The sequence below is a fragment of the Myxocyprinus asiaticus genome, chromosome 31 (genome assembly GCF_019703515.2).
Source record: "Myxocyprinus asiaticus isolate MX2 ecotype Aquarium Trade chromosome 31, UBuf_Myxa_2, whole genome shotgun sequence".
Lineage (NCBI taxonomy): Eukaryota > Metazoa > Chordata > Actinopteri > Cypriniformes > Catostomidae > Myxocyprinus > Myxocyprinus asiaticus.
The window spans coordinates 17,915,350-17,936,689 of record NC_059374.1 but is presented as its reverse complement, the minus strand read 5'-3'; the positions used below and the strand labels follow the sequence as shown (position 1 = coordinate 17,936,689).

The 21,340-nt window shown below is 37.5% G+C and overlaps 1 protein-coding gene across 7 annotated transcripts; it reads right to left on the bottom strand.

The window, feature by feature from the left end:
- Positions 1–8,218: 8,218 nt before the first annotated feature.
- LOC127422074 (dehydrogenase/reductase SDR family member 11-like) lies at positions 8,219–12,740 on the bottom strand. Of its 7 annotated transcripts, XR_007894131.1 has the most exons (5): positions 12,645–12,740; positions 12,196–12,405; positions 10,398–10,810; positions 9,477–9,539; positions 8,219–9,304 (listed from the first exon to the last, which is right to left on the bottom strand). XR_007894131.1 is itself a non-coding variant. In XM_051665426.1 (4 exons), the coding sequence occupies exons 1-4, from the start codon at positions 9,953–9,955 to the stop codon at positions 9,302–9,304; spliced, it is 270 nt and encodes an 89-aa protein (XP_051521386.1). In that variant the 5' UTR covers positions 9,956–10,391; the 3' UTR covers positions 8,219–9,301. The 7 variants fall into 7 exon arrangements, 3 of the variants coding, with proteins under 3 accessions (XP_051521386.1, XP_051521385.1, XP_051521387.1); XR_007894130.1 differs by lacking the exon at positions 10,398–10,810; XR_007894133.1 differs by lacking the exon at positions 10,398–10,810 and having other exon boundaries at positions 8,219–9,301.
- Between the last annotated feature and the right edge of the window lie 8,600 nt (positions 12,741–21,340).

The following is a 21,340-nucleotide window of genomic DNA, read 5'->3' as shown; positions in this document are numbered from 1 at the left end:
TTAAAATAATTTGCCTGCCAATCATGATACTGGTCAGAACCCAATTTTTTTATGTGTTTATCCCCCAAAATACAGAGTCTGGGCCAAATTAAAAATCTGAGTGCCCAAAACGTCACACATACAACTCTGAACCTTCAACCAAAATTCTTGTATCTTAACACACCCCCCAAAAATATGGGTTGTGTCTCCATCTTCTGATTGGTATCGCCAGCAGGTTGGTGTGTCTTTAAGACCAAGCCTATACAATATAGAGCGGGTCCAATAGAATCTATGTAAAATCTTGAATTGCATAAGGCGCACCCTTGCATCTCTAGATACAGACTTGACGTTTTTTAGAATCTTAGCCCACACTCCCTCCTCCGATATCAAGTTTAAATCTTTCTCCCATAATGTCTTGATAGAAGTTAAAGCTCCGATCCCCAGACTCTGAATTAACAGGAAGTATTCTTTGCGTTTTGTTACTTTGGGCTGATTTAGCGACCATCCAGCCAATCACAGGTGAGTTTCATGAGCCGAAACAACCCTTACATAATAGGCCGTATATTTCCAAAATCTTAAAAAGATAATCCCATTCTACCATATCAAACACCTTTTCGGCATCAAGTGAGATGGCAGCGACTTGAGTCTGATCATTTGCCACTGACCACATAATATTGATGAAACGCCTAATGTTATCAGAAGAGCTGCGGCCCCGAATAAACCCCACCTGATCTATATGTATAAGAGATGTCATAACTTTACTTAATCGGTTAGCCAGAATTTTTATTTTGATCTAGCTGGATCAGGGAAATTGGACGGTAACTCTTACACTCGCTTGGATCTTTGTCCTTTTTAAGAATCAGACTGATCCGAGCTTGTGTCATGGTTGGAGGAAGCTTTCCATTCTTTATTGATTCCGTATGTAAGGCTGGCACCAGAATGTCTACAACCAAAAGGCGCCATTTCCGGTAAAAGTCAAAGAACTCTGTGAGAATCAACATCATAGAACTCTCTCACAAAAGCTGAAATCTACACCTGAATATCACCACAGTGTGATAAATTGCAAATCACCTTGCTACCCCCCCTTCTCTCTCCCCCTTCTCCCCTTCATCAGCTCTGGATGTAAAAATATAACAAACACCATGAAAACAAAGAATGCAACTGTATGTGTTTGATATCATTTAAGAGGTCTCTGTGTGACTGGTATAGTGGTCTCTTTCCCATGTTGATAAAACTAATGGTAACAAAGTTATAATGTCTTTGCCAAATACTGCATAATTCTGGAGGTGTCTCCCCCTCCTTGACCTACAATTGAAATTATCTCCTGTATGTTAACAAGGTTAAACCCCAGGAAGTCAAGAACCCATTCACCCCCAAATCATCATTGTTCAAAGGATAATACCATTTGGTACACAATGTTTATTCTGTCTAGATATTTAAGGAAAGTTGGCATGAAGCTCTGGGAATCTGTATGCAGATCTCCCATGCTGTACCGCTGCATGTAGTTTTGTCAGGTATGTTTCTTTTATTTTAGGTAATGCTTGTTTATTCTGATCATGTGAAATTGGCTTTGATTTGAATTTCTGCAACAATGTTTTATATCCTACCTGACATATAAATTGTTATTATTTGATTTATTCTGAATTCCTCTGAAATCATTACTGGAGCTTTAATATAGGAGAAAGCCATTTAAAGACTCTCAGTCACTGCTCACCGCCCGTCTTAGCAAGTTGTATGTACGTGACTAAGCGGCAATATCGTCTGGTTATGAGACAAGCCAAACCAGACGATATTAGTTAACCCTACAACTGCTGACTAAGAATGGAACTGGCTATCCATTTTCGGGAGGTTTACGTAATTTAATAACGGCCGGCGTAAGTCTCCAAAGATCAAAAGGACAATGAATAGAAAAGGATTTAGAGTAATCAATAACCTAAAAATGTTAAATTAAAAGAATGATCAGAAATTAATTAGAGCTTAAATATAAATTAGAGGTCAACTTAAAATTGGAGTCAGATCAATATAAAATTGGAGTCAGATAAAGTGAATAATGGAATCAAATGTGTGAATTAACAATAATTGCTTTACTTCAGCGCTCAGAAAAGACAGAACAACGCAGAGACCTTCAAGGGCAATTTATTGAAGTTCCACTCTGGAACGGATAGAAAATTATCCTTTTTTTTTACACGTATAAACTTCTAACAAAAGTGGAGCCAGTTCTGTAGCATAAGATCTAAAAAACTCCTCCAAGGTTATCATAGAAATTGTTTTGCTCAGTCGTCAGTTTAGGAAGTTCTAATGGTTCCACAAAGTTTCTAATATCTTCATCAGTAGACAAAGACATGGAACTATAGAGATCAAGATAGAATTCTTTAAAAGCATTATAAATAACAATGGCTGAGGTAAATATTTCACCACCAGCAGATTTCACTGAGGGAATGTTAGAAAAAGACTCTCTCTGCTTTATATATCTAGCCAAAAGCTTCCCTGCATTGTCCCCCAACTCAAAATATGACTGTCTTGCCCTGACTAGCCAAAACTTGACCTTCCATGACAAAATAGTACTATATCTGTATTTCAATCGGGTCAAATCTCTGAGGCCATCAGACGACATTCAGCACTTCAGCTCTGCCTCTGCACTTTTAATATTCCCTTCCAACTCCACGAGTTCTCGTGCTTTTGATCTTTTGATGAATGAGGCATACTGTATGATCCAACCCCTAAGAACTGCCTTAAGTGCCTCCCAAGCCACGCCCACTGTGGATACTGAGGACCAGTTGGTCTCCATATAAACATTGATTTCAGCCTTTAGCATTTGTTGGAATTCAGGATTTTGCAAAAGGGATACATTAAAGTGTCAACTATATGATTTATTTTTCTCCATATGTGGCAACACCTCTAAACTCACCAGGGTGTGATCTGAGACTAAAATGTCAATCAACAACAGATGAAATGAGGGACTTGGATATAAAAATAATCAATTCTAGAATAAATCTTATGGACTCATGAAAAAATGTATAGTCCCTACCAGTTGGGTTCAAAAGTCACCAAATATCTGTAAGACCAAGATTTTTACACATCCTGTGAAGTGTCACTGTTGCTCTAGGGGGCTTGCACACTTTTGCTTCACTATGATCAAGGACTGAGTCCATCAAAAGATTAAAGTCTCCTAATATTATATCATGATCTTCAAGATCTATAAAAAAGCCCTGATCATCAGTGTTAGGTGCGTAAATATTAGCCAAAATCAAGAATTTCTGCTAAAACAATAATGACTCTTCCTAATTTATCTTTAATCTGTTTAATGCATTTGAATTGTAGATGTTTACTTATCAATGTAATGACTCTACTTATCAATGTAATGAAATTTTTCAGCTTCCAGCAGGGAAAGATGCATTTCTTGAAAAAACGATTCTCAAGGTCTTCCAACTTTTCCCAGACACACTCCAAGTCCACCTTGGTCACTAGCAGATTAGCAGCTAATTCCTTCTCTGTTGTCTCCAGATAATCGATCCGTTTTTCAACATCCGCCACTCTTGTAACCAACTCAGTGAATTTCGTCTCCACGGCAGTGATCGATCAATGTATTACAGCAAGATCCTCCAAGACAGCAACGACCTTTGTCAGCATTGCCGTCATGTTCAACAGTTGACACTGTTAAAACTAGTTAAAACTAGCAAAGTGCGTAGAGCTCGCCGTTCACGCATCCGAACCTCAAATGGCGCCACTCGACTCTCCCCCCTACAGCAACATTGGCGCTTCACAGGGTGTGTAAAAATCTTGGTCTTACAGATTTTTGGAGACTTTTGAACCCATCTGGGAGAGACTATACATTTTTTTCATAAGTCCATAAGATTTACTCTAGAATAGTTTTTTTTATACAAGTCCCTCATTCCATCTGTTGTTGATTGCTCAATTGGAAACATTTTAGTCTCAGATCACACCCTGGTGTGTTTAGAGGTGTTGCCATCATATGGAGAAAAGGAAATCATATAGTTGGCGCTTTAATGTATCCCTTTTGCTAAATCCTGAATTCCAAAAAATTCTAAAGGCTGAAATCGATGTCAATATGGAGACCAACTGGTCCTCAGTATCCTCTGTGGGTGTGGCTTGGGAGGCACTTAAAGTGGTTCTTAGGGGATGAATCATACAGTATGCCACATTCATCAAAAAATCCAAAGCACAAGAACTCGTGGAATTGGAAGGGAATATTAAAAGACACCGAATGTTGTCTAATGGCCTCAGAGAATTGACCCGACTGAAATACAGATATAATACTATTTTGTCGCGGAAGGTGGAGTTTTGGCTATTCAGGGCAAGACAGTCATACTTTGAGTTGGGGGACAAAGTGGGGAAGCTTTCCCTCAGTGAAATCTGCTGGTGGTGAAGTATTTACCTCGGCCACTGATATTAATAATGCTTTTAAAGAATTATATCTTGATCTTTATAGTTCGACATCTTCATCTACTGAAGAGGATATTAGAAACTTTGTGGAACCATTAGAACTTCCTAAACTGTCGGCAGAGCAAAATAATTCTCTTGATTCTGAGATAACCTTGGAGGAGCTTGGCGAGGTAATTAAGGCCTTGCCTACAGGCAAGCTGAATTTTTTTATACCTTATGCTACAGAACTGGCTCAACTTTTGCTAGAAGTTTATACGGAATCATTAAAGAATGGAAAGCTTACGGAATCATTAAAGAATGGAAAGCTTCCGCCAACCATGCCACAAGCCCGGATCAGTCTGATACTTAAAAAGACAAAGATCAAAGCGAGTGTAAGAGTTACCGTCCAATTTCCCTGATCCAGCTAGATGTTAAAATATTGTCAAAAATTTTGGCTAACTGATTGAGTAAAGTTATGACATCTCTTATACATATAGATCAGGTGGGGTTTATTCGGGGCCGTAACTCTGCTGATAACATTAGGTGTTTCATTAATGTCATGTAGGCAGTGGCGAACGATCAGACTCTGGTCGCTGCCATCTCGCTTGATGCCGAAAAAGCATTTGATATGGTTGAATGGGATTATCTTTTTAAGATTTTGGATTTGGGAATACTTTTATTGGGTGGATTAAGTTACTTTATAGACACCCGGTAGCAGCGGTACAAACAAATGGATTAATTTCAGATTATTTTACTCTGGATAGGGGCACCCGGCAGTGTTGCCCTTTTTCCCCATTATTGTTCTGTCTTGCCCTGGAACCATTAGCAGCCATGATAAGAAAGGAGGATGATTTTCCAGGGGTGATTGTGGGAGGTGTGGCGCATAAGCTTTTGCTTTACGCAGATGATATTTTATTATTCGTCTCCGACCCTACTAGATCTGTGCCTTGCCTCCGCAGAATTATTAATTCCTTTTCTAAGTTCTCAGGATAGAGAGTTAACTGGTCTAAATCTGAAGCTTTGACTCTGACAGTGTACTGCCCAGTAACAGCTTTCCAGACAGGTGCCTTCCAGTGGCCCAAACAGGGCATAAAGTATTTGGGCATTTTATTCCCAGCAAATATGTCTGATTTAGTTACAGTTAATTTTGATCCTTTAATAAAAAAAGGTTTTCAAGCGATGTGGCAGGTGGGCTACATTACATTTCTCTATGATTGAGAAGGTTAATATTATTAAAATGAATTGTATCCCAAAATTCAACTACCTGCTACAATCTCTCCATTTAGATGTCCCCTTCTCTAATTTCAAGCAATTTGATAGCATAGCAAAGTCCTTCATTTGGAATGGTAAATGTCCCAGATTACATTTCAGTAAGTTGCATAGGCCGATTGACAAAGGTGGGCTAGGCCTACCTAAGATTTTGTTTTAAAATTTTGCATTCGGTTTTAGACATTTGGCTCACTAGTCACTTCCACCTGAGAGAGCCCCTCCCTGGTTTTGTATTGAACAGGAAGTTCTTGCCCCTATTTCACTATTGCAAAGCCTTTCTATCAAACTAACTGCAGAAGTTAAGTTACACCCCATTATCATTTGCATAGCATTTGCACGCGGTATGGACAAAAGTGTCCAGAGTGTTTAATTCGGACATTTATTTAAATGTTGCTTCGAGCATATGGCTGAACCCAATGTTATGTATTAATAAGTCCCCTTTCTGCTGGACAGAGTGGATTGTGAGGGAGGTTAATACGCTCAGTGACCTATATGAGAGTGGAGTGTTGAGATCCTTTGAAGATATGGTTCAACATTTTGGGATTCCCAGGTCTCAGTTCTTTAGGTATTTACAACTGCGCCACGTGCTTTGTACTATTTTTGGGAGTAGCATACACCCCCCTAAAGCGGCAGATACTCTGGAAGTGGTGATTACTGCTTTTGGAAAAGGCCATGAAGGATCAGTGTCTTACTCGCTGCTAATTCAGAGTCTGGGGCACGGAGCTTCAACTTCTCTCAAGACATTACGGGAGAAAGATTTAAACTTGGTATTGGAGGAGGGAGTGTGGGCTAGGATTCTAAAAAACATCAAGTCTACATCTAGAGATGCAAGAGTGTGCCTTATGCAATTTAAGATTTTACATCGATTCTATTGGACCCCCTCTAGATTGTATAGGCTTGGTCTTAAAGACACACCCACCTGCTGACGATGCCAATCAGAAGATGTGGACACAACCCATGTTTTTTGGTAGTGTGTTAAGATCCAAGAATTTTGGTTGAGGGTTCAGAGTTTTATGTGTGACGTGTTAGGTACTCAAATTTCATTTTGCCCCAGACACTGTATTTTAGGCGATGGGGCGGTCATTGATGTAGGGGTTAAATGCATGAAGAATTGGGTCCCAGTTGGTGTTATGATCGACAGACAGGTCATATGATCAACAGAAGTCGGCTGGGGCGCCCTCGTTTCATGAGTAGTACGCGGAGATGGGCAGGGTGGAGGCATTTGAGTAGTTGTTGTGTAGAAGGCTAGGCAACATAGATTTGTTTGTTGGGAAGTGGGGCAGCTATTTAGCCTCTTTGGAGGGCTCTCGGGGAGGGGCAGTGGAGGTTGACTTGTTTTAAATGTACCTGTTGCAACCTTTTTGTTTTTGAATGTATACTTATGTTTTTTTATGTTTCTAAATATTTGCTGCTGTTTTATTGTCTGTTTGTGTGTCATTGTCAATTGGCATTTGACCACTGGGGTGCCTGTTTGTGTCGGTTGGGGGGTGTTAATGTTTGAGGGGGAAGGGTTGTAAATTTATATAATTTGATTCCAAATATTCTGTTATGTTTTTTTTAATTTGTTATATGCAGGGTTGGGAGGGTTACTTTTGAAATGTATTCCACTACAGATTACAGAATACATGCTGTAAAATGTAATTTGTAACGTATTCCATTAGATTACTCAAGGTCAGTAATGTATTCTAAATACTTTAGATTACTTCTTCAGCACTGGTAGATTTTTTCACTTGTTTTGACTATAAAAACTCTACATTCTCTGAAAAACCTAAATATCTTCTGCAGTGTTGTTTCTAAAACAAGATAAATCAAACTGATCTTGTTTTAAGGATTTTTTTTATATTTTTAAAGGAAAACAATGCAAAAATTATTACCAAGAATACAATTTTTGCCCTAATATCAAAGGTCTTACTAGAAAAAAAAGAAATTATGTTTAACGTGAATTTTCTTATTATCGTGCCTGGTAAGATGTGCATGTAAAAAGGCTAGAAATAGCATTTTAGCTTAGCGTAAAGCTGACAATTTACACAAGGTTTATTTCTATTTCTTCTGCTCCAAATTTACTTCAAACTTACTTCTCTGTCTGCTCGTATGAATGTAAAACTTCATAAGAAAATGTGTTACTGCTGTTCAAATGCACTTTGTATCGCATCATTTATATGTATAAATGTTTTCCATCTGAATGGACTAAATATTCCATGAAACAAATGAATAAAATGCAAAGTAATCTCTTCAGTAATCAAAATACTTTTTGAATGTAACTGTATTCTAATTACCAGTGATTTAAATTGTAACTGTAGTGGAATACAGTTACTTATTTTGTATTTTAAATACGTAATCCCGTTACATGAATTTCGTTACTCCCCAACCCTGGTTATATGGAATCAATACAAATTTTTAATAACAAAATAAATGTGATCAGTCAGAGATTGCACTGCTGTGATCCATATGTTCTTCAAATGTAACAACCAGTGTTAGGTAAGGTGCTCATAAAAAGTAATCCTGTACAAATACTAATTACATCTTTAAAATTGTAATCCAATTACACAGTTTATTACTTAATTGGAAAAGTAATCACATTGCTAATATTTCCTCCTTATTCATTGTCACATGCAAGTCATACACAGCACCATGTGTTTCTCCCTTACAATGACTCGTTACTAGCTTCAGCTGTCACAGAAACGTAGATCATGTTTAAAAGTATTCTACATAAATAATATTATTTTGGAAATACATGTAACCCAAGTAATATATTTAAAAGCAATTAACTTAATTGAATTTCAGCAACTGTAATATGATTACTTTAAAATAATGCACTACTAATAGCAATGCACTTTCTATTCTGCGACTATGATACATGAGAGTACCTGATTATTCTAGCCATGACGAGACAATATGCATTGTAAAAAGTGTTCTATCTTGAGGATTGTCCAGAATCTTTACATTCCACCCTGAAACACATGAATAGTTATTCATTTATGTGTATTTGACCTTTTTACACTTATGGGACAATACTTACAGTATGAAAGACTTTTGTTCTTAAGACAAACATCTGGAAAAGCATATGTTCTCAATATCTTGTCCAATTCAATATCCAATGTTTGTAAGGTAATCAAATATAAGTTAAATAAAAATGTAAGATTCTTTTTTTTTTTTTCTGAGTTCAGAATTAAATACCTCGCAAAAAAAAAAAAAAAAAATAATTGTTCAGAAAAGGTTTGTTGAAAGTGACATGTAAATTCAGAGCTAATGTAAAATTTGCTTTGAAGAAGAAGCCTCACATTTCCTCATCACTCGTACTTTGTTCACTTTTAATGTCAAGCGAAATAAATTACACCAATACTATATTTTGCAATACAATTATAATTTTGCATTTTACTTTCATTACAAAAATGGAAAGTTAACTAAAATAGGGCAGTAGTCTGATTATAATCCATTTTAATTTCAATACAAATGCCATTTTAAAAGATTAAGGCTTGACAATTGTTGCAATGACAAAGCATATTTTTTATATTTTATTAATTATATAATGAATTATGTGTCATCTTTGACAACTCTGGATATTATATGCTAAACTGGCTATTAGTTTTAAGATGATCAAGATGTTGTTGGTGCTTTATCATCAAGGTTATGTCAACTGTTCCACAGGCCTCATCTGAATGTCACCAATCTACTGAGGGTAAACAAACAAAAAAAAAGTTATACAAATAATAAATAAAATTCAGTCATTAACTTAAGTTTCTGTCTAGACAAATACACTGCAGAAAATTCCCAGTGCAGCTCAAATTAACTCTAAATTAATTTAAACAAACACGAACAAAGACCAGTTTCTTAAATAAACTTACCTGGACGTGAGGAGCGCTTAGGACATGCAACACTGCGTTGGCAATGTCGTCTGCTTGTAGGCACTATAAATAAGACATTTAAATATTTGGGTAAACAATTACCTACAACATGTTCTATAGAAAAAAATCACTATGTTTCTATAACTTAATACATTAATAGGTAGCTGTAGCCCTTTCTGGGTCATGACTAAGGAGTCAGTAGGCAAACTGCGTCTCCACAAATCCTGAAGATATACACACTATTAAAGAAAGAGCATTCATAGTGCAATAATAGTCTTTTGGACATGTTTTACCATAAATAATCATATTACTTAAATATAATTCAACAGTTGTTGATTTGCTCTTACTGTGTCACGTATGTGGGTCTTGGCCTCCCATAACACTTGCTGCAAGTCCTCTGTGAGAGCATATTTGGTAGCAGTGTAAAAGTGCATATCAGCATTGTGCAAGACTCTGTGTCCACATGTGCTGAAACACATATTTTAATATACTGACTGCTTTGGTGCCTGGTCACAGGCAGGAATATGAATCCAGGTAAAAATGTTGAATAAACATTTCTACCTGTTAACATTAATGATATGGCCTTCATCAACATTTCAGTCCTTCATGGACTGGTAAGCCTCACGAATGCACACTGACAGTCCAATGACATTCACCTGCAAAATGTGTAATTTTTGACAATATTGTGTATTTATCTCATGTATATTTAAACTCCCTGGTGTTGTATTTATTTACTGTGTCAACTGTTAATATAAGTACAGTATAAATGTCCTTGTATGATCCTTGTATTTCTGCACTGTGGATCTATGGGTGTGTCTCAGTTAGCTCCCTATGTCGTGAATCAATATATCGTAAACACAAATTTGGGCACTGGCAAGGATGTTGAGCCACTGAACACTAGGACAATTATGACTCAATTACCTGCGACATGATTACCAAGCTTTTCAATGCGATTACCCCTTGAGGGTGGCGGGTGTGCTGTGTGCTGGCGTTGACAGTCACGGAAGAACCCCTGTGGCCAATGGTGGTGGTTTCCAGCTGGGTTCTGAGCACAGTTGAGCGGCTATGTGCTTCATTTTACGAAGCGACCTTGTTTCAATGGAGTGCTGTCCTCCTTTGTACAGGGCAGGATTTGCTGATTTTTAAGCTCAGAGGTACAGTGTCTCCTCGCCAAAGATGCAATAGAGCAAGTACCGATGTGAGATGCATAAACAGGCTTCTACAACCGTTGTCTTCTGGTTGCCAAGACGAACAGTGAACTGGACTCTCTATCTCTCCATCCATGCTTAAAGTGTATATCGCTACCATGTCTCTCCTCTCTTTCTGGATCTTCCCTGCAAAGAAGGGTTGATTCTTCAATGTTCACTACTTGGTATGTCTAATGTCATTTTCAGTACCGCTGCTCCCTATACGCATATTATGGAGTCTGCTTAGGGCACCAACTCCCTAGGGGGTACCATCATACCTTAGGGGGGCACCAGAAACTCCACCGGCTGCCATTCTTTGCATGTTATATGTTCAAGGACCCAAAAGCAGTTGCAAAACACAGACAGTCACCTCACTGCTCACCCCACATCTCGCACTACACCAGCATGGGCCGTCAATTTGGCCAGCGCCGGCCCTGGTCATTGTTATACTTCCTTACCATGAATGGTTATTGAGGTTTCTCTCTTCTCCTTCCTATTGTTCAAAATTAAGGGGAGATTATGTCAATGCCTTTGTAACTACCCTACTGGCTAGAAGGTGTTGCCTTGTGCGTGTGAATCAGTAGCATGGCTTGATTGTATACTGTACATTTCCCATAGTGTCAGCTACAGATGCAGTGTTAAAGTGTCCGACTTGAAAGGGACGTTCTGGTTATAATCTGATTTCTCATTGTTAAGGGACCAAGAGATGCGCTCTACTCCCTTTAGTCAAAGGATCTTGATGAAATTATGCTGTGCTCTGTTTTATGTGCTCCCGATGACATGCACATTAGAGGCGGAACATCAAGTGCCATCAGCCAATTGACTGGCCTGATTTTATTGGGCTTTAGGAATTGTCACTCCTAGAAGTTGTTTCCCATAGCATTAGCTACTGATGCAGCGTCAAAGTGACCGAGTCTCAGTTATGACTGTAACCTTGTTTCCCTGAAAGGAGGGGAAAATATGCTGTGTAAGCTTGCCGCACTACTGATTTCTTGTTGTTTAGGGACCAAGAGATGCACACTCCCTTCACTCAAAGTATCCTGATGAAATTACTCTGTGCTTCGGTTTATATGCCCGCGATGAGGCAGAGTGTCAAGTGCCATCTGCCAAAAGATTGATGTTATTTTATAGGGCTTAAGGAATTGTCACTCCTGGGAGGAGTTTCCCTCTAATTCCCTCCTTTCAGGGAACCAATGTTACAGTCATAACCAGAACATTACTCTGAGCAATGATGAATTAATGTTACTTGTTATTGTAACTGTGAGCAACATTTCCCATCCAGAATGTAAATTTTAAGAAGTATAAGAACTAATTCTTTGAAAATTTGAAAGGACATCTTTATTGTTTACATGCGATATATGTCATTAGTGATTTCAAAAAGATTTCAAAAGCGATGGATAGTTGTGCAGCCAACCAATAACATTAGGACTTTCAGCGGCAGAAGCGACCAGACAACCTCCAGTGATAAAATCGCTGTCAGTGTGAAAGAAGCATAAACTGGAAGCTTGTTGTGTGTTCTATGAGTTACTTACATCCATCATAGTCCTCTAGCCACTGGTTTTACCACTTAATATAGGCTCTGGAACAGCCAAGCCAGCGTTATTGATGCACACGTCAATGCCCTGCTGTTGAACTTTGATTGAGGCAAACATGGATAGTATCTCCTCCTCTACCGACAGATCGCATTTGTATGGAATCAGAGTTCCACTGAATCCACTTCTGACACATTCTGCTTATAATTTCTACAACACAAAATAATACTTTGAGTCTTCAGCAAGGCTTGTGTAAATGTACCACTATCAAGCACTTTTTGTTTACTCTCCTGCCCATATTTCACACTTTATCAACTTGTCTATGCTGTATATTTACAATGTATTTCTCAAAAGTTGGTTTTATGGAGTATCATGCACAACATTTTTATTTCTCTGCTATAGCTGCATATAGAAACTTTTTGTAAGTTGCTCGCTACATGGTACATTACCTCTATTTGTTCGATGTTTCTGCTGCAGCCGACCACTTTCATGCCATGCTGGACAAGAGACTTTGCAAAAGCAGCTCAGATTCCCACTGAAGCACCAGAGACAAGAGCAACTCTGCCTTTCCAACAATCCATATATTATATTGGACTGCTGACCATCTTGTGACAGTACAATCTTTGCAGTTATCCTTTACTGTGAGCCCTCCTTTGTCTATAATTAATCTTGTCAATGAGTCTCTATCAATGAGAAAGCCAGTCAGAATCTAGCCAATGAGACTTGAGTACCAGTGAGAAACAAGCGAATGCACAGAGTTATTTATTTTTTCATGATACACTGAAATGCATAATCACCATTGATTGTTTTTCTATTGAGTATTTATTTATACAACTTGGACTGTACAATTACCAATATAAAAAAATTTAAGAATAACTTTTTATTACAATAATATATTACAGTAATTACAATCAAGAAAAAACAACAATACCAATAATTCTGTATCGTCTCATAATATTGGATGCCGTGTGTTTCACTATGTCCAGGGATGGTCAGGGAAAACCTGGAAATAAAACCTGGAATTTTAAAAATTCTAGTGAATGCTAATTTATCTGGTTATGCTCTGCGTCAGTGGCTTAGAAAGCCAAATCCTATATTGAGCCACATTCTAATCTCAGGCCATTTTGTGTCTTTTTGTAGACATTTGTACACTAACTAACTAAGTATAATAATTTAAATTGATTAAAGGTGCACTCAGTTATTTTGTATTTTATTTATTTATTTATTGGCTTTTTGTCAAACTTTTAAACAGAAAGAAATGAATATTTATTGGAAAATGTGTGAAACAATGAACACTAACATCAGATGAAGATGTTACCACCTAAAAGATGGGCATGTTCGGGGGGTTCTGTAGCAATTCCCTTTTGAGCTACATTCACCAAACTTTGTACATATATAGAACTCATCAACTTTTGCGCAGACAGTCATAAGCTCCGCCCAACAGGAAGTCGTCATTTTGGACTGTTTGAAAAATGCATGCTCAGCAATTTGAAATTCTCCTCCTAGGGATTTCATGTTGCAGGTACCAAATGTGGGCGACATCATGCCAAGACACTGACAATGCTAAATTGGGAACAGATTTTTTATATATTGAACAGTGTTGCCATGGCGATGCGATAAAGTAACGTCAAAAAATGGGAAAAGTAAGTGTCTCATATCTTCTGCGTGCATCGTGTGATTTACATCAAAATTGAGCCAAATGTTTCGCCTTGCTCACTGATCACATTGAAGTGGATATTGTGGGTCACGGTCGTAGCACCTGGCGGATGGAAGTGTGTCACTTTTAACAGACTTTGAAATATCCTTCTTATGTTTACCTGAATTGCTTCAAAAAAAATTAGAATAATGTCAAGACAGTGCAGATTTAAAATTCTGAAGGGATTCTTGACATCTTAAATAGTGTTGCCATGGCAATGCATTAAATGTCACTGTTCCTTTTTATGTATTTTCACATGTTTTTGAAGTACTTGGCATGCTTGAATTTTCATGATATTTTGCACACATATCAGAGTTGTTGGCCATTAGGCCTGGGCAAAAGTTAACACTTGGGCGTGGCTGGGGACCTCTGTAGTGCCACCTTTTGACAAAAGTGGTGGGGTCAGTTTCTTCTACGGTCGCCAGACTTGCTGCATATATTGTTCTCATCAAGCTGGACAACTTTCAAAATTACAGTTATTAGCTCCACCCAACAAGAAGTCAGCCATTTTGGATTGAATGTGCATTTTTTTAATTGCAGGCTTTTGAATACTCCTCCTAGGGGATTCATGTGACTGGCACCAAACTTAGGCAATATTATGCCAAGACATTGAAGATGCTAAATTGCAAACAGATTTTTGATATACTGAACAGTGTTGCCATGGCGATGCAAAATAAATTAATGGCAGAAATATGAAACAGGAAGTTCCTTATAGAATTTGAAGTGCTATTAATATACTAGGCTACAAATTTGAAAATGGCAATATATGCTGAACACTTGTATGCTGAAAGTAAATGTTCATAAATTATTTTACTGATATAAAAATGTAAATTATATAGATATATGAAATATACAGAATATGACAAAAATGACAATTTTCATATATGTAACATATGTACATGAATGCTCAAATATATGAACTCTAATTGTATTTGTTCGTATATGGCCATATACCAGATTTAAATACAGTTGTGCTCAAAAGTTTGCATACCCTTGGTGAATTGGTAATATATGTACCATTTTTAAAGAAAACATGAGTGAGCAGGCAAAACACATTTCTTTTATTTCTTATGGGATTCATATTCAACTGTAGGTTATAACAGAATGGCACAATCATAAAACAAAACATGGCAACAATGAAAAAAAAATTAAATGACCCCTGTTCAAAAGTCTGCATACCCTTAGTTCTTAATACTGTGTATTGCCCCCTTTAGCATCAATGACAGTGTGCAGTCTTTTCTAATAGTTGCAGGTGGTATAGCTGCCCATTCGTCTTGGCAAAATGCCTCCAGGTCATGCAAAGTCACCTTGCATGAACCATATGTTTGACATCTCCCCAGAGTGGCTTGATGATATTAAGGTCAAGAGACTGTGATGGCCACTCCAGAACCTTCACCTTTTTCTGCTGTAACCACTGGAGGGTCAACTTGGCCTTGTGCTTATGGTCATTGTTGTGCTGGAAAGTCCAAGTGCGTCCCATGTGCAGCTTTCGTGCAGAAGAATGCAAATTGTCTGCCAGTATTTTCTGATAACATGCTGCATTCATCTTGCCATCAATTTTCACAAGATTCCCCGTGCCTTTAGAGCTCACACACCTCCAAAACATCAGTGACCCACCACCATGCATAACAGTGGGGATGGTATTCTTTTCACTATAGGCCTTGTTGACCCCTCTCCAAACATAGCCCTTTGGTTGTGACCATAAAGCTCTATTTTGGTCTCATCAAAATGTGCTGTGAGGCGTGTCAAGGTGTTGTCGGGCATAATGTAACCAGGTTTTTTTGTGGCACTGGCGCAGTAAAGGCTTCTTTCTGGCAACTCGACCATGCAGCTCATTTTTGTTCAAGTATTTGCATATTGTGCTCCTTGAAACATCCACACCATATTTTTCAAGAGCAGCCTGTATTTCTCCTGAGGTTACCTGTGGGTTTTTCTTTGTATCCTGAACAATTCTTCTGGCAGTTGCGGCTGAAATCTTTCTTGGTCTGCCTGACCTTGGCTTGGTATCAAGAGATCCCCGAATTTTCCACTTCTTGATAAGTGATTGAACAGTACTGACTGACATTTTCAAGGCTTTGGATATCTTTTTATATCCTTTTCCATCTTTATAAAGTTCTATTACCTTGTTACGCAGGTCTTTTGACAGTTCTTTTCTGCTCCACATGGCTCAGTATCTCGCCTGCTCAGTGCATCCATGTGAGAGCTAACAAACTCATTGACTATTTATACACAGACACTAATTGCAATTTAAAAAGCCACAGTGTGGGAAATTAACCTTCAATTGCCATTTAAACCTGTGTGTGTCACCTTGTGTATCTGTAACAAGGCCAAACATTCAAGGGTATGTAAACTTTTGATCAGGGCCATTTGGGTGATTTCTGTTATCATTATGACATAATAAATGGCTTCATATGATCACTATCCTTAAATAAAATAATTTCTTTTTTTTTTGCATGATCAGTCATATTTTCAAAATCAATGCCAAAATTTCAAAATTTCTGCCAGGGTATGCAAACTTTTGAGCACCACTGTATCTGATCATGTAATAATGGCAACAGGCCTAATTATTGAATCCTTATTTGTGTTTTTAGTTTACAGATTTATTGTACATCTATTTTAACCTTAGATACGTTTTCTTGCATTCTCTTAAGCAGAAACGTTTAATACAAAATTAATTAAGGGTCTTCCAATATCCACAGGTTTCACCTAAATGTATGGTATTTTTGTGTGCATTTTTTATTTATTTTTTGGTTGCTAACTGCATATTTGGTTATTATGCACTAAAATATTTTCATGTAATTGCATTTACAATGTAATTAACACAATTACAGAGGTATATAATGATTATTTGTGAGTTTTCACTGCAAAACAACCCCAGAAAACTGCACCATAATTTGATGACCAAACTTTCATTGTGGCAATGTAACTGAATATATTGTGACAACTGAAAAAGTGAATTTCCTGGATTCATTGTAACTTTGGAATGGTGCCAGTCCATCATGATGACGTTGTGGCAATGTCGCGGATCAATAGTTGTTTGTTGGTAACCAGTTGGTAATTTTTGCTTTTAATAATTATTCTATGTGTGGACATGCAGTATTCTAACCTATTTTATGTCCTCATTTGCCCAACTTTAATTTAGAGGCTATATAAACAGTTGTGCATATGAATAACGAATGCAGACTCAAAGTTAATGTACTTCATTTATTTTGACAGTGAACAGAGAAAAAAATGAAACAATAAAATAAATTGAAACCTATTGCCACAGAACTGCAATGAATTTACAAGCCTAAATGTCTTCTGTGCTCATATTAAAATCTACTTAGACTATCTTAACCCCTAATGCCTTGAATTACACTTGTTAATTTAATTTAAAGCCATTTTAAGGATAAATAAAAATGGTAAATGACTTCATTACAATATAATCTTTAGATCTACATATTTTTCAATAAATAATTATATAAAATTATAGCAAAAAATGTCAAATTAACCAGTTAGCAAAATAATTAAAAATTAACAATTAAAAATTGATAGATTGTTGTTGCTGTGTCCATCATGCATTGTTTTCTGAAATGGTGCTTGGGCCCAGCATTGCTGCTTGCAGCTATATTTATTATTATTATTATTCTTTTCAAGGTTTTTTGTGCTTTTGGGGTACTTAACATGTGTGAAATCTCTTGAAATTTTTCACACACATCAGAGTTGTCTGCCATTACAGCTGGGCAAAGTTGCAGGGGGGCTCTGTAGCACCACCTTGAAAATGGGCATGTAAGGGGGGTTCTGTAGTACTCCCATTTTCACCTACGGTCACCAAAATTGGTACATACAGTACTGTGCAAATCTCTTAGGCACATAAGATGCTTCACAAAAACATTAGTCTTAAGATGGTTATTTATATTTTCAGCTTTAGTGTGTCAATAGGAAATATACATTTTAGACTCCCAGACATTTCTTTTGCAAATAGAATAGAATAGGAGAACAGGGAGCCCTGCAACAGATGGCATGGTCCCCACAGAGCCTCCCACTGAATATTGAGTCAGTCTGGGATTACAAGTAGAGACAGAAGCAATTGAGACAGCCAAAATAGATAGAAGAACTGTGGCAAATTCTCCAAGAAGCTTGGAACATCCTATCTGCCAACAACCAAGAAAAACTGTATCCAGGTGTACCTAGGAGAATTGGTGCTGTTTTGAAGACAAAGGTGGTCACACCAAATATTGATTTAGCTTTTTTATGTTAAATGGACTTTGTATGACATTAATTGATAAATGAAAACTATTTATGGCATTATTTTTGAAGACATCCTCACTATGTAAATTTTTTTTGAAGTGCCTAAAACTTGCACAGTACTGTATATAGTTCTCATAAAGCCGAACAACTTTCATACTGACAGTCATTAGCTCTGCCCAACAGGAAGTCGGCCATTTTGGATTTTCTGAAAATTGCAGGCTCTGAACTTTTAAATACTCCTAGGTGATTCATAAGACTGTCACCACATTTAGACAACATTATGCCAAGACATCGAAGATGCTAAATTGCAAACAGATTTTTAAATATCGAACAGTGTTGCCATGGTGATGCACTAAATTATTGGTAAAAATAGGGAAACAGGAAGTGTCTCATATCTTCTGTGTGCATTTTGTGATTTAGATCAAAATTGAGTTGTATGTTTTTTCTTTGGGGGCTAATCACATGGATGGGGCTATTGTGGGTCACGGTCATAGCTCCACCAACTGGCAGCAGGAAGTGTGGCACTTACAATAGAGTTTGAAATAGTCCTCTTACATATACCCAAATCGCTTCAAAATTGTTTAGACACTGCTGATCAAAAATTTTGAAGGGATGCTTGATAGCTTTAATAGTGTTGTCATGGCAACGGATTAAATTACATGAAGTTGTAGTCAACCTGGAATGGTGGCATATATCTATTACACATAGAATGATTAGGGTCAAAGTTTACATGAATGTTGAGTTGTTGCTGTGTCCATCATGCATTGTTTTCTGAAATGGTGCTTGGGCCCATCATCGTTGCTTGCAGCTATATTTATTATTATTATTATTCTTTTCAAGGTTTTTTGTACTTTTGGGGTACTTAACATGTGTGAAATCTCTTGAAATTTTTCACACACATCAGAGTTGTCTGCCATTACAGCTGGGCAAAGTTGCAGGGGGGCTCTGTAGCACCACCTTGAAAATGGGCATGTAAGGGGGGTTCTGTAGTACTCCCATTTTCACCTACGGTCACCAAAATTGGTACATACAGTACTGTGCAAACCTCTTAGGCACATAAGATGCTTCACAAAAACATTAGTCTTAAGATGGTTATTTATATTTTCAGCTTTAGTGTGTCAATAGGAAATATACATTTTAGACTCCCAGACATTTCTTTTGCAAATAGAATAGAATAGAAGAACAGGGAGCCCTGCAACAGATGGCATGGTCCCCACAGGGCCTCCCACTGAATATTGAGTCAGTCTGGGATTACAAGTAGAGACAGAAGCAATTGAGACAGCTAAAATAGATAGAAGAACTGTGGCAAATTCTCCAAGAAGCTTGGAACATCCTATCTGCCAACAACCAAGAAAAACTTTATCCAGGTGTATCCTAAGAGAATTGGTGCTGTTTTGAAGACAAAGGTGGTCACACCAAATATTGATTTAGCTTTTTTATGTTTAATGGACTTTGTATGACACTAATTGATAAATGAAAATATTTATGGCATTATTTTTGAAGACATCCTCACTATGCAATTTTTTTCGAAGTGCCTAAAACTTGCACAGTACTGTATATAGTTCTCATAAAGCCGAACAACTTTCATACTGACAAGCATTAGCTCTGCCCGACAGGAAGTCGGCCATTTTGGATTTTCTGAAAATCACAGGCTCTGAACTTTTAAATACTCCTCCTAGGGGATTCATGTGACTGACACCAAATTTGTGCAACATCATGCCAAGAAATTGCAGATGCTAAATTGTGAATGGATTTTTGATATTTTTATAATGGTGTCGCCATGGCAAAGCAATAAATTTATAGCAAATAATGAAAAACAGGAAGTGCCTTATATCTTCTGTGTGCATTGTATGATTTTGATGAAAATTCAGCTGTATGTTTTGTAATGGGGGCTTATCACATTTATGTGGCTATTATGGGTCATTTTATAGCGCCACCAACTGGCAGCAGGAGGTATGGCACTTTTAACAGACTTTGAAGTAGCCCTCTTATGTTAACAAGAATTGCTTCAAAACTCTTTAGAATAATGTCAAGACACTGTTGATGTAAATTTGTAAAGGGATATTTGGTATCTTAAATAGTGTTGCTATGGCAATGCATTAATTGTTATTATTTCTTTCTTCCTATATTTGGGTGATTTTAAGGCACTTGGCATGCTTAAAATTTCATGAAATTTTGCACACACATCAGAGCTGTCGGCCATTAGGACTGGGCAAAAGTTTCAGGGGGGGTGTGTGCAGGGGGGGGCTCTGTAGCGCCCCCTTTAAAATGGGCATGTAAGATGGCTTCTGTATACCCCCATTTTCACCTACAGTCACCAACCTTGGTACATATATAGTTCTCACCAAGCCAGACAACTTTCATAATTATAGTCATTAGCTCTGGCCAATAGGAAGTCGGCCATTTTGGATTTTCTGAAAATCGCAAGGCTCTGAACTTTTAAATACTCCTCCTAGGTGATTCATGAGACTGTCACCACATTTAGACAACATTATGCCAAGACATTGAAGATGCTAAATTGAGAATAGATTTTGATATATCAAACGGTGTTGCCATGGCGAGGCATTAAATTATTGGCAATAAATGGGAAACAGGAAGTGTCTCATATTGTCTGTGTGAAATGTGTGATTTAGATCAAAACAGAGATGTATGTTTAGTCTTGGGGGCTAATCACATGGATTTGACTATTTTGGGTCACGGTCATAGCACCACCACCTGGCAGCAGGAAGTGTGACTCTTACAACAGACTTTAAAATAGTCTTCTTATATTTACCCAAATTGCTTCAGAATTGTTTAGAATAATGTTAAATGCCAAATGCATGTGTCCACCTAGCATTGTTTTCTGAAAGCCACCGGGTGGAAATGGACCAGTTGTGCTTGGGCCCGTCATTGCTGCTTGCAGCTATATTTTTTAATATTATTATAAATAGTACTAAATGAAAGATTAATATGGAGATAGGAAATAGGATGGGAAAAAGGCGGAATTGAACCTTGGAAGTCTACATGAAAAAAAGCAGAGTTTTACCATCATTACACCCCACCCCACTGTGACTACACAAGGGGCACAGTTTGTCTTCAGTTTCTGTTTTTCCACCAGCCTATTGGAGTGCAAATAGCTGCGCTGTGTGGCAGATACTATTTACACCTAGTGCAAATAGTCACTCTGTCAGCTCTTTTTCAATGAGAGGTTGCAAGCCAAATGGACAACGGGCGCAATCT